Source organism: Callospermophilus lateralis, chromosome X, assembly GCF_048772815.1.
Source record: "Callospermophilus lateralis isolate mCalLat2 chromosome X, mCalLat2.hap1, whole genome shotgun sequence".
NCBI lineage: Eukaryota > Metazoa > Chordata > Mammalia > Rodentia > Sciuridae > Callospermophilus > Callospermophilus lateralis.
Window position 1 is genome coordinate 46,786,734 of NC_135325.1, and position 13,605 is coordinate 46,800,338.

At 39.7% G+C, this 13,605-nt stretch overlaps 1 protein-coding gene across 7 annotated transcripts in view; it reads left to right on the plus strand.

The window, feature by feature from the left end:
• Positions 1-1,403: 1,403 nt before the first annotated feature.
• The window catches only part of Atrx (ATRX chromatin remodeler), a 225,314-nt gene continuing 213,112 nt past the window's right edge, over positions 1,404-13,605 (plus strand). For 6 of the 7 annotated variants that reach the window (XM_077107623.1, XM_077107626.1, XM_077107625.1 and 3 more), the window contains exon 1: positions 1,404-1,614. In XM_077107623.1, coding sequence (XP_076963738.1) covers positions 1,595-1,614 — 20 coding nt within the window. In that variant the 5' untranslated portion in view covers positions 1,404-1,594. Of the gene's footprint in view, positions 1,615-2,276; positions 2,365-13,605 lie in introns of all 7 variants that reach the window. The other variant, XM_077107628.1, reaches the window with a different exon arrangement.

Here is a 13,605-nt window from a genome sequence, read left to right on the forward strand (position 1 = left end):
TTTAGTGCCTTGCCATTGCTGAGATTCGCTTTGAACTCCTGATCCTCCTGTCTCAGCCTCCTGAGCTGCTGGGATTATAAGTGTGCACCACCAAGCCTGGCAGCCCTTATGTTATTTTAAATTTTGAAACAGGGTCTCAGTAAGTTGTTTAAGCCCTTGCTAAATTGCTGAGGCTGGCCTTAAACTTGCAATCCTCTTGTATCAATCTCTTGAACCAGTGTCACAGCACCCTGCTAAAAAAAGAAGTGTTGCCCAGTGCGGTGGCACACACCTGTGGCACACTATTAAAGACATGCACCACCATGCCTGGTTCCCAATCCTTTAAAAATTTAACTTAATAAATTTATTTTGGTACCAGAGAGTGAACCCAGGGGGAGCTTAACCACTGAGCCACATCCCCAGCCATTTAAAAAAAATGTTTTAAATAGAGACAGGTCTGCTGAGTTGCTTAGATCCTTGCTAAGTTGCTGAGGCAGGTTTTGAAATTGGCATCCTCCTGGAAACTGCTGGGATTACAGGTGTGCACCACTGTAGCTGGCTTTTAATTTAATTTTATTATTATTTTGATACATGGTTTGGTTAAATTGCTAAGGTTGGCCAAGAATTTTTTTGTTTTTGAGTACCAGGGATTGAACCCAGGGAAGCTCAACCACTGAGCTACCTCCCCAGCCATTTTGTACCTTATAACAGAGCCTCTCTAAATTCCTGAGGCTTGCTTTGAATTTGTGCTCCTCCTGCCTCAGTCTCCCAAGCCGCTGGGATTAGAGGAGTGCACCACCTCACTCAACCTCAAGTTTTTTTCCCATTTAAATACATTTGTAAGTATATGTACATATATTTGTAAGCATGTTGATAAGCTGAACTTTATCTATAAAACATTCAGTGAAGAAATCGCTGTTAAACTGGAATAATAGAGATAAAATATTTTTTTATAGGATGGCCATATAGATGAGTGGTTTAGTGCGGTGTCTGATCTGAATTGCGACTCCACAGCTCTGAGGCTGTAGGTCTGTCTACTTAAGAAGGTGTAAGGATTATGTGAGATAATCCAGATAAAGGATTAATGTAGTGAACGGCATTTGGTACTCAATAAACGTAACTTGCTGTTGTTTCATCAATTATGTCAAAGAAAAGAAAATGGGCCAACAGCGCATTTTCAGAAAAATAGTCAAAATACGTCACTATCACTTTCAGGTCAACTAGGACTGAAACAGACCCCCTGCTAAAAAGGTGGAGGGGATCAAATGACGTGGACCGCCTTAGCAACAGGCCCCCAAAGAAGGTGAATTTCCACAGCCAATAAGACACTGAGCTGTTGCAGAGGTAGCCAATGGATGACGGAAAGAGGAAGAGGGAGGACGCGCCAATTCTCCTGCCTGAGCCTCGGCCCAACAAAATGGCGGCGGCGGCGGCGTCGCTTTGTTTCCGCGGCTCCTGCGGCGGTCGCAGTGGTAGCGGCCTTTGAGCAGTGGGGAGGATCCAGCACCGGCGACAGTGACTACTAAGATTCCAGGGCATTTCTATCGTAATCTGGCGCCGGAACCGTAGTGGCGCCAAAGGGCTACAGAAGCAGAGGCGGCGATCAAGCGAAAACATGACTGCTGAGCCCATGAGGTAAAATGTACCCCCTTCCTGAGGGCCCCAGCGATGCGGGCTTGAGCACCATCTGAGTCGGGTGTTTGGGAAGACTTTCCCTTGGTGGGTTGGGCTTGTGCGTTGTTTAGCGGAAAGGGAGGCATCATTTTCTCTTTAGGTGTGTAGGGTTTCGGCATTTCGTAGGAAGGCTCCTATCGGGGGTGGGGGCGGGGGCGCGGCCTGTGGTGTTGGGAGCTTCTTCCAACCTTCTGTAACCCGCAAAGCTCGATTGGCCTCCGCTTTTATGTTTTGGTGTCTGTGAGAATCCAAATTCGGAGGCGGTTTTTGGTATCCCGGTCATTCTTCCTAATTTTTGGGCCTAGAAACTGCGTGGGGAAGAAGGGGGGAGGGTGAAAAGAGGGGGGGAGGGTGAAAAGAGGGGGGAAGGGCGGGCGGGCTGTGAGATCCTGGGACTACTTACTGGCGTTTAGACTGCTGGTGACGGGAAGTACTGGGGCTCTGCGGGTTTTTGTTTTTTGTAGATATTGGAGGCATTTTTTTTTGTCGGGGGTGGGGGTGGGGGTGGGGTGTCTTGCTAGGTATTTAGATTCCTTTTCTACTTCATATCGTGAAGGGTATTCTCGGATTTATCCTAGTCTGTGGGGGTGGGGGGACATACTAACGCAGGATTTTGCTTCCAGAGGATCCCAATATACCACTTTTTGGGAAGTCCAGCTTTAATGGGACATCAAGTGTTTCCCCAACTTTGTGGGCAGATTTCAAGTAAAGGTAATTAGATCCTGTTTTTATTTATTTATTCCATGAGGGATGAACGTGGGTTCGTGAAAAGTAAGATTTATTGCAAGCATAGTTGTGTCTGGCAGGCCGCCTCTCAAGCACGTTTATTAGGTTGACGCTATTTTTCACGCGTGTTTCTGGTTTGCCTGTTGACTGTGTCTAAAATTTGGGTAGTTAATATGAAATGTATACCACTTTTATCTAGGTGGCTGGATTGCTTTTCAGGTAGTTTTATATTTGACTTTACATCCTACTAATTGATAGCTAATTTTTCTGCTGGTTATGCATCCTTCGTGCCTAGTGGCAAAGTAGAATTACAGGGAGCATGGATCAGAATTGCATTCCTAGTTTGCAAAATGTGCCTTTGAGTAACCATGAGAATGGCATAGGTTTTCAGAGCACTTCAGCTAAAATGTAGAATTTGAGAATCAGCCGGTACTACCTATGCCTGTTTTTTTTTTTTTTTTTGCATTAATAAGGAGTAGATGGATGATAGATGATGGGATAGATGGTAGATGATGTTTTCCTGACCTAGGGGAGAATGCACTTTAGTTCTTAGATTATAGATCATTAGTTGTGTAAAGATTGTGGCCTAGATTTCTGAATTGACTCAAGTATAAGAAACTATTTATGGGTCATTGGACTCCTAAGAGATATATGGTACAAATTGTTGACAAACTGCTGATAGGCATTCATATTCATATGCATGTACCTTACAGTTTAACAGGACTTCTGGATTTTATTAAGTCTCATAAAGTCTACATTTAAAACAATAGGTTGTATCTGTGCATGGGACTGTAGTCCCAGCTCCCTAGAGGGTTAGGTGGGAGGATCCTTTGAGTACAGGAGTTCTAGACAAGGCTGGGGAACTTGAGATCCTCTCTCAAAGGAAGAGAAGAAACACCCCCCCTTCAAAAAAAACCACCATAGGTTGAACTCATATTTTTTTCCCATTTCTTTCCTTTTCTGGGACTACAGGGGTGTGCTACTACACCCAGTTCCCTCTCCCTTTCTTTAAAAAAATATTTTTAGTTATTGATGGACACAATACCTTTATTTTATTTATTTATGTGGTGCTGAGGATCGAACTCAGTGCCTCACATGTGCTAGGCAAGTGGTCTACCACTGAGCTACAACCTTTTTTGTGTATAGGATTTCTGAATAGTCTAATGTTGTGCCAATGCCAATTTTTCTTACTGGTCTTGAATTTTTGTAGATATTCTGGTGATTAGAGTAATATTCATAACAAAAATTGAGTTCTCATTGTTCTCTTTGACCTGTAATAATTTTTTTTTTTTGGTACCAGGTATTGAACCCTGGGCACTTAACCATTCAGCCACATTTCCCACCCTTTTTTTGTATTTTATTTAGAGACAGGGTTTGCTGAGCTGTTCAGGGCCTTGCTAAGTTGCTGAGGCTGGCTTTGAATTTGCAATCCTCCTGCCTCAGCCTCTGGAGATGCTGGGATTATAGGTGTGTGCCACCACACCTGGCTTTATCTGTGTAATTTTGATTAATCCTGGAAATGTTCCATAGGGTACTACTTGATTTCCCCCATTCTACAAATGAAGAGGAAACGGAGGCATAGAGAAATAAAATAATTTGACTGAAATTATTCAGCTTGTAATTGATAGAGCTGGAATTGAACCCAGTGTTGACTCCCAAATTTGTGTTCTCTTTTAATCTGATTTTGTACATTAGAGCTTGTGTTCTTAACCACAAGGCATTAATGCCTCCTTGAACTCCTTCGTTTTAGTTTTCGGTACTGGGAATTGAATCCAGAAGTGCTTTAATACTCAGCCACATCCCTATCCCTTTTAATTTTTATTTTGAGACAGGGTCTTGCTAAGTTGTTTAGGGCCTTGCTAAGTTGCTGAGGCTGGCCTGGAATTTGAGATCCTCCTGCCTCAGCCCCCAGGTTGCTGGGGTTACAGGCATGCACCACCATGCCTGGCATGACCATTTTAATTTAGCCCAACTATTATGATAGAAGTAGTTTGTGTTAGCTTGGTCATGGTCATTTGTTATGGGTTTATGATTTTCTAGCTGTTTATATTGATACACATTTTGTGTCCAGATGTATGATATAGTGAGCTAATGAAACATTTAATTTGAGAAATGTCTTAAAACTTTGTGAAGGAGCTGTGGCTGTGGCTCAGTGGTAGTGCACTTGCCAGGCGTGCGTGAAGCACTGGGTTCAATTCGCAGCACCACATATAAATACATAAATAAAATAAAGGTCAACAATTAAAAAATATTTTTTAAAAGGCTAAATGTCTTTTTAAAAAAACAATGTGAAAAACCTCTTGTAAGGAACTACATATATAATGGTAGGGAATTAATTAAAATATTTGACCTGCCCTGATTATTTACTGTGCAAGAGCTTCAAGTGGATGTTGAGAAGAACTTTCTCAGGTGAAGTCTCATCTTCAAGCTTTTAATGATAGTTAAAGGAGAATCTGACAGGTAATGCTTGAAAATTAAGCCCACAATACCAAAGAATGGTTGATTCTCTTATGTGAGACAGAAAGAATTTGAGCAGTTCTATGCATTATCATTAATTAAATTTTACACCATAGTTCCAGATTTTTCATCTTTAGATTTTCTGTTGAGCACTGAAAAGTAGGAAACAAAGACTAGTTATTAAAAAAAAAAAAAAAACAGTACTGAGAATTGAACCCAGGGCTTTGTGCATGCTTGTAGGTGCTCTGTAGGTTCTCATCAGGTTGCCCAGGTTGACTTTGAACTTGTGATTCTCTCCCCTTAGCCTTCCTAGTAACTGGAATTCCAGGCATCCACTAACACTCCCAGTAGTTCTGATTTCTTTTGTTGGTATTGAGGATTTAGCCCAGGGGTGCTTTGCCATTGAGCCACATCCCTGGCCCTGTTTAAAAAATATGAGAGGAGGTCTCACTAAGTTGCTTAGGGGCCTTGCTAAATTGCTGAGGCTGACCTTGAATTTGCAGTCCTCCTGAGTTGCCAGGCTTACAGTTATGCACAATTGTGCCCAAATTTTTACTTTTGCTTATTAAAAAGAAAAAAGAAATGTTCTAGAATTCTGTGTTGGAAAAATGGCCAAAAGGCAAGAGGAAGGAAAATTAACCCATGACCTGGCTAAACCATACATGGAATAATCTCTGGTTCACTCTTTAAAGTCCCCCCCCCACACACACACCTTTTTTGGTGGTACTGGGAATTGAACCTAGGGCCTTGCACATGCAAGGCAAGTGTTCTGCAACTGAGCTATGTTGTCAGCCCTTTTATTTTTTTAAGGCAGGCCCTCCTTAAGTTGCCCAAGCTGGCCTGATCTTGGGATCCTCCCACCTCAGCCTTGAAAGTAGCTGGGATTATTGGTACTCCCCTTCACATCTGGCTTTCAATCTTTAAAGGTTTTGTTCTTTTTAAAGTTTTTTTGGTTTTGTGTTTTAAATAAGATTGGTTTGTTTTCTCCAGTTTTTGACATTATGAAAGATGAATATCTGATTTATAACTTAACGGTACTTACATGTAAAGATCTTGATATTATGAAATTTGATGGAATTTGTCATTTTTTAAAATGTCTTTATTTAATTAACTAATTTATTTTTATATGGTGCTGAGGATCGAACCCAGGACCTCGCAGGTGATAGTGCTCTACCACTGAGCCACAACCCCAGCCCATGGAATTTGTCATTTTAATCCTTATGAAAAGGGAGTTGAAAAGGGAGTTCTTAAATGTCAGTAAAACTTGTTATTGGCCTTTAAAAAGGCAGCGGTTATCCAATTTGAGAAATGATGAATGTCTTCGAGTCTGTTAAGATGGTAGCCTAATTTTTGAAAAATGTTATATGTCAATTATTTGCACTTCTGCTTTGTGGAGGGGGAAGAAACGCAATTTTAAATATTTCTTTGTGGTACTGTGGTTTGAACCCAAGGCTTTACACTTTTTAGGTAAGCTCTCTACTAGTAAGCTACATCCCCAGCCCAGAAATGTAAATTTCCTAAAGGATTTTGGAATCATTTAAATATTAATTCGTTGGTTATGTTATGGGTTAGGGAGAAAAGAAGGACATTTGTCCTGTGCCCATGTCTGTAATCCCAGTGGCTCAGCTGCTTGGGAGGCTGAGGCAGGAGGATTGTGAGTCCAAAGCCAGCCTCAGCAATTTAGCGGGGTCCTAAGAAACTCAGTGAGACCCTGTCTCTAAATAAAATACAAAAAAGGGCTGGGGATGTGGCTCAGTTGTCAAGTGACTCTGAGTTCAATCTCCAGTACAAAGGAGGGAAAAAAAATTTGTGACCCTAATTTTGATTAGTTCTTATTATTGTCAGCCCTCGATGTAGTTTTGAGCTTTCAGTTATACATGTTCTTTATAGGTAAGTTAAATGTCATACTTAAAAGGAATTTTTATATAGATGTGTGATATAACTTTTTAAATAAGAAATTGTATTTATGTGGCTATTTTACATTTGGAGTCTAAACTTGGGCTTTAGGTTGACATGAAATGCTTTCCTCCAAACCTTGAATGATCTGTTTGACATTGTCAGAAGCACTTCACATGGTTTAAGTCAATGAAAAAGGATGCATAGATCTTTCTTTAGCAATGTTGAATATAATAATACAGTAAAAGGAGTGTCTAAATAATATCTCTGTATACATGTTTCCTAATGCTTGTCCTGTGATCTGCTTGATAGCTGACATGCAAGATGTTTAACTTTCATTTCCCCCTCTGTGAAAGGCAACAAGTTTAACAGATATCCATAATGCCTGCAGGTGTTTTCCGGGAGGTAACATGGTTATAACAACAGTTCTTTGTTTGGGTGGCTTGTGCTGGGGTTTGAGCTCAGGGCCTCATGATGCTAGGGAAGCACTGTACCACTGGAGCTATATTTCTAGCCCCAATATAACAGTTCTTAAATGTCAGTAAACTAACACTCTTTGGTTTTTTTTTTTTTTTTTTTTTTTAGTATAAAGACGTTCTAATATAGAGGAATGAACACTGAACAAACTGAGTCAAATCTTGTAGCCTTAGCTCTGTCCCATAAATAATTGTATGATCTTAGACAAATCATGTATCTTTCCCAGGTGTCTGCCTTGTCATTTGCAGAGTGAGTTTATACTAGTTGTTCCATACAGTTGTTGTTGTTATTATTTTGGTACCAGGGATTGAACCCAGGTTGCTATACCACTGAGCAACATCAGCAGCCCCTCCCCTCTTTTTTTTAAAGAGAGAGAGAGAGCGTGCGGGGGAGGGGGGGATTTTAATATTTCTTTTTTAGTTTTCAGTGGACACAACATCTTTGTTTTGTATGTGGTGCAGAGGATCGAACCCAGGCCGCATGCATGCCAGGCGAGCGCGCTACTGCTTGAGCAACAACCCCAGCCCCTCAGCAGCCCTTTTTAAAATTTATTTTTTGGCATCAGGGAATGAACCCAGGGGTGCTTACCACTGAGTCACATCCCCAACCCTTTTTGTTTTTTATTTCAAGATGGGTCTTTGTAAATTTCTTAGGGCCTTGCTAAGTAGCTGAGGCTGACCTTGAATTTGTAATTCTTCTGCCTCAGCCTTCCAAACCACTGGGATTATAGGCATGCACCACCATCCCCGGCTCCATAGAGTTATTTTTAAAAATTAACTCTCATTATGTGGATGTTAATCATTTTTCCTTTTATCTGCTTTTTGGGCAGCATGTAGAAAAGTTTTGATTATGGGAAAATTTATTTAATATATGTACTCTTTTTTTTTTGTCTTAAGACTTACATGGTCAGTAGTTCGGTGCAATGGTGTTGAGAGCCACAGCCGAAGGGGCCCCAGCAAACTTCCAGCTGCCAGCTGATGATTGGCTCACAGTGGCACAGTGGCACATGCCTGTAGTCACAGCAACTCTGGAGGCTGAGGCTGGAGGATCCCGAGTTAGAGGTCAGTCTTAGCAACTTAAGCAGACTTTCTGCAACTTAGTGAGACCCTGTCTCAAAATAAAAAACAACTGGGGATTCAGCTCAGTGGTAAGGCATCCCTGGCTTCAATCCTCAGTACAAAAACAAGCAAACAAACAAAAAAGTGAGTAAAAACAAACAAAGATTCTTATATGGTTAGGATATAGGTGTTTTATTGCTAATATGTGCCATAGTGTCATGAACATAAACTTGTACATTTACTGGGAAGGAAAACATTTTTGCTGGAAATTTTGTTGATTATAGCTTGGGAACATGTTGTTGTTTTGTGGTGGTACTGGAGATTGAACCTAGAGGTGCTTTGTGGCTGAGCTACACCCCAATCCCTTTTAATTTTTTATTTTGAGATGAGCTCTGGCTAAGTTGCTGAGGCTGGCCTGGAATTTGTGATCCTCCTCCCTCAGCCTCCTGAGTTGCTGGGATTATAGACATGTGCCACCACATCCAACAGGAATGTGTTCTGTCTTGAAAGGTTACTACATCTAGTATATTTCTGTCCATTTTATGATTGAAGATGGTCCTTCTGAAAAGAAGAATATTAGCACTAGCCAATTTTTCTTTTTGCCCTGGAAAAGGGTTCTTTGAATTTTGCCCTGTAGCCACTGTTTCATGTCCTTTTTCTGAGACATTTGCAGTTTTGGCTTAAAATAGACACTCCTGGTATCTATAGCTCAGGTCTTTTGTTAACTGTCCTGTGCAACATTTAAGAAATTATTGATATGGCAATAATGCTGTTATACCAATATCATATACTCCATATTTTGCTTTATTACTTGCTCCAATACTTGAATAATTTGAGTATCAACAAGTGGTAAAGTTCCATACTGTGCTAGAATAATAAAAATTCCTGCCCTCTGCTGGGCACGATAGTCCAAATCTGTAATCCTCGCAACTCAGGGAGGCTGAGGCAGGAGGGTTACAGTTTCTGTGTTAGTCTAAGCAACTTAGGGAGATCTTGTCTCAAAAAATAAAAATAGCTGGGAGTGTAGTTCAATGGTATAGCAGCCCTGGGTTCAATCCTCAGTATTGCACACAAAAAATTGCTGCCCTCCAAAGGTATTCTTTTTTATTAGTTCATTTTAGTTATATATAATATTGGCATTTATTTTGATGTAATTATACAAGCATGGAATCAAATTTGCAGTCCTTAGTACTTCCTCTTTGCCTCTTTGCCTCTCCTCCCTCCCCATGTTTATTTTCATCTGCTTACAGATCTTACTTCTATTTATAGCTTTTTTTTAAAAAAAAAATTAGTGCATTATGGGTATATGTAAAGGTGAAATTCACTGTTATATTTATATATGTTCATAGGAAGGTTTGGTGAGATCCATTCTACCATTCATCCCTTTTCCTGTCCCTCCTTCAACCACCTCAATCCCTTCCTTTACTCCACTAATCACTTTTCTATTTTCATGGAATTCCTTTCCCCTTTCTAAAGGTATTCTTGAGAGAAAGAAACAGAAAGAAAGAAAATAAACAGTTACAGAGAGTCCTAACCTGAAAATATATTAGCTATGCTAAGGATAAGAAATGAAGGAGCATGATGCAATGGAGCACTCCTGTAATCCCAGTGGCAGGGAAGGCTAAGGCAGGAAGATAATGAATTTGAGGCCAGCCTCAGCACTTTAGTGAGATCCTTTCTCAGAGTAAAAAAAGACTGAGGATATAGCTTAATGGTAATGTGCCCATGAGTTCAGTCCTCAGTATCCTCCCCCACCAAGGGAAAAAAAAAGAAATGAAGGAAAACCTGGTTTGGGGGATGTCTAGGAAAGTTTTGCAGAGAAAATGGTAACCATATGAACCTTTTTGGCTATGCTGTCTAGGCTGGTCTCAAGTTCCTAGACTCAAGGGATCCTCCTGCCTCAACCTCAGAAGTGCTGGGACATGAGGCGTGCACTATCTTGCCAGTTCTGTATTGAGTCTTGAATGAGTTAGCAATTAAGTTTTGGCTGTGAGAGGACAGTCCAGGTAAATTACTATGGCTAAAAGAATTAGTCTTATTTTCCACATTGCAGAGGAAATGAGACATACACAAATAATTCTGGAGCATGGTATGAAATGATAAATAGTACATGAGGTAAAAAGTAAGTTTGCTGTGGGAGTTCAGAGCAGGAAAAAAGACATTTATTTATATTTATTTATTCTCCCCCCCCCTTTTTTTTTGTGTGTGTGTGCGCGCACGCGAGCGGGTGGGGGGGTAATGGGGAAAGAACCCAGGGCCTTGGGCATGCATGCTAGGCACACTGAGCTCTGCTTCCAGCCAAGGAAGACATTTCTGATGGTAATCAAGAAATATTAGAGATGTAGTATTTGAGTCTGGCCCTTGGAGGATGGGTTCAATTTTGACCAAGAAGACTATGGGAGGATTCCAAATGTGAGGGGTAGCAGTTTGAACAAAGAATATTGTATATATTAGCATTTTTTTCAAGGTCAACTTAGAATTTTTTAACTCAACTCGTGGACAAACATTGTATAACTATCTTGCAGTTTGTTTGTTAGCTTTTGTGTCTTGATGTTTTTATAAAAACTACCTGTGCCCTGTGAATGAGCCTGATAATTTTAGTTCAGAATTGTTAAGAGTATCTGGACGGACTGGGGTTGTAGTGGTAGAGTGCTTGCCTAGCATGTGTGAAGCACCACATAAAAATATATATATATATATATATAAAGATATTGTGTCTATCTACAACTAAAAAAATACTTAAAAAAAGTAGCTGGACACTGTGGTGCATGCCGATAATCCCAGTAGTAGCTACTTGGAAATTAAGGCGAGGATCGCTAGTTTGAGGCTGCCAGCCTGGGCAAAATAGGGAGACCTTGTCTTAAAAAAAATGGGCTAGGGCCAGCATGGTGGCACATAGCCTGTAATCCCAGCAGTTTGGGAGGCTGAGGCAGGAGGATCAAGAGTTCAAAGCCAGCCTCAGCAACAGTGAGGCACTAAGCAACTCAGTGAGACCCTGTCTCTAAATAAAATACAAGATAGGACTGGTGATATGGCTCAGTAGTGTTCAATTCCCGGTTCCCCTCCTCCAAAAACAATGGATGTGACTGAGAGGTAAAGGTGTTTGCCTGGCATGGGCAAGGTCTGGGGTTCAAAACAGACCAACTGTTAAAAACATTATCTTTTAAATTGTGTGAATTTAACACAAAGGTTTTGAATAACTATGATCAAATTATGACCTTAGTTGTCTTTATTTGGTAAATTGAAGTAGTCAGTTGACTATTTGGCGATATTTGAATTGTAAAATTCACAATAGGCCTGGGGGTGTAGCCCAGTGCAAGGCTGTGGGTTTGATGGCCAGCACTGCAAAAAGAAAAAGAATCCAAAATAAAATAACTTATTTTTGAGTACTATTGGATTTAGGATTAATTATTTTGCTTATTTGATTTATATTAGTCAAATTTTGGTTTATGAGAGATAGCATCCTATATTAAATGCAATAATATTTGGTTTGAAAATGTTAATTTGTTTTTTAAAAAAAATTTTTTTACTTGTAGCTGGACACAATAACCCTATTTTGTTTATTTAATTTGTTTACGAGGTGCTGAGAATCGAGCCCAGTGCCTCACACGTGCTAGGCAAGCACTCTACCACTGAACCACAATCCCAGCCCCTGAAAATGTTAATTTGTTTCAGCAATATTGACATCAGGGAAGAATTTGAGCAGAAGACACAATTTGCATTTTTTATGAAAGATTTTTCTGCAGAGTCAGGGGTCAGTAAACTCTGACCTAATAATCAATGGCCTTTTTTTTTTTTTTTTACAAAAGTAAAATTCTATTGGACCCCCACTCCATTCTTGTTTGTTTATGTTGTCTGGATGCTTTTCTACCACAGTAGAAGAGTTGAATAGTTGTGATAGAGACCTTATGGCCTACCAATCCTAAAATGTTTATTATTTATCCCTTTATAGAAAGAGTTTGCTGATTAGTGGGTAGGTACATGGGGCAGATGAACCACACCCAGCTGAACAGAGCTGTACAAAAATACATGTGGATACATGCATACATTTCAGACATCTACCAAGTACCCCAGTTTACCACTTGTGTTATGAACCACACCCATCTACATTTGCTGTTACAATTTTACATCCGATTTCAGATAACCTTCCTTCTACCATTTTACAATAATTCACCAGCTGCAACCCTTCTGATGCCCACTTCCACAAGCAAACTACAAGTTTTTTTCAAGGTAAAGTGCTGCATTTTTTGTTGTATATGTACATTTCTTAATCACTTAACTTGTGTATAGTATGTAAAATGTGCTACCATTTCTACCAGTTCATTAGGTTTCTTTCTTTAAAAATGGTGTCACAGGGCTGGGGTTGTGGCTCAGTGGTAGAGTGCTGGCTTAGCGTGTGTAAGGAACTGGGTTCAATTGTCAGCACCACATAAATAAATAAAGTAAAGGTCCATTGGCAATTTAAAAAATATATATATAAAAAAAGGTGTCACAGATAGTTTTAAGTGCTATGTGTCTAACCCCATTTTTCTTATGATTTCTGTGATACTGGTTACACAACATTATTTAGTATGGTGAGTTTTTTAGAATTTTTTTTGTGTGTAAATGGGCATAATACCTTTATTTTATCTATTTATTTTTATGTGGTGCTGAGGATCGAACCTAGTACTTCATAAGTGCAAGGCAAGCGCTCTACCACTGAGCCACAATCCCAGCCCAGTATGGTGAGTTTTTAGGAACCCATTTATTACATTATTGAGAAACTAATTGTTATCAATTAACAAATATTTCTTGGGTGGTGTGAAGATTGAGTTACTGGGCATAAAGTAGTTAAATTAGTATTTAGGATATAATAATTACTCAAATGTTCATTATTACTGATTACTATTACCATGTGTCAGAAACCATGTTTTTTTTTTTTTTCCCCTGTACCAGGGATTGAAACCAGGGGTGCTTAAGCACTGAGCAACATATCCAACTTTTTTTTTTGTTATTCATATATTTATTTATTTTTGAAATTTAACAATCTATTTTTGTTTTTATTTTGAGACAGCGTCTTACCAAGCTGCTGAGGTTGGCTTTAAACTTGCCATCCTCCTGCCTCAGCCTCCTGACTCTCTGGGATTAAAGGTGTGTGCCAGCGGGCCTGGCTAGAACTGTTTTAAATACTTCATTGACATAAATAAGTCAGTAAGGGCATTGTCTCTTTGGAGCTTGTATAGTACTTTTCAAAATCTTTATTAATATATACTTTGGCTAATAATTCAGTCCTTCCCCCTAAAATTGTTATTAAAATGATGTTTCTTATATGATCTTTTTAGATATACATAACAGTAGA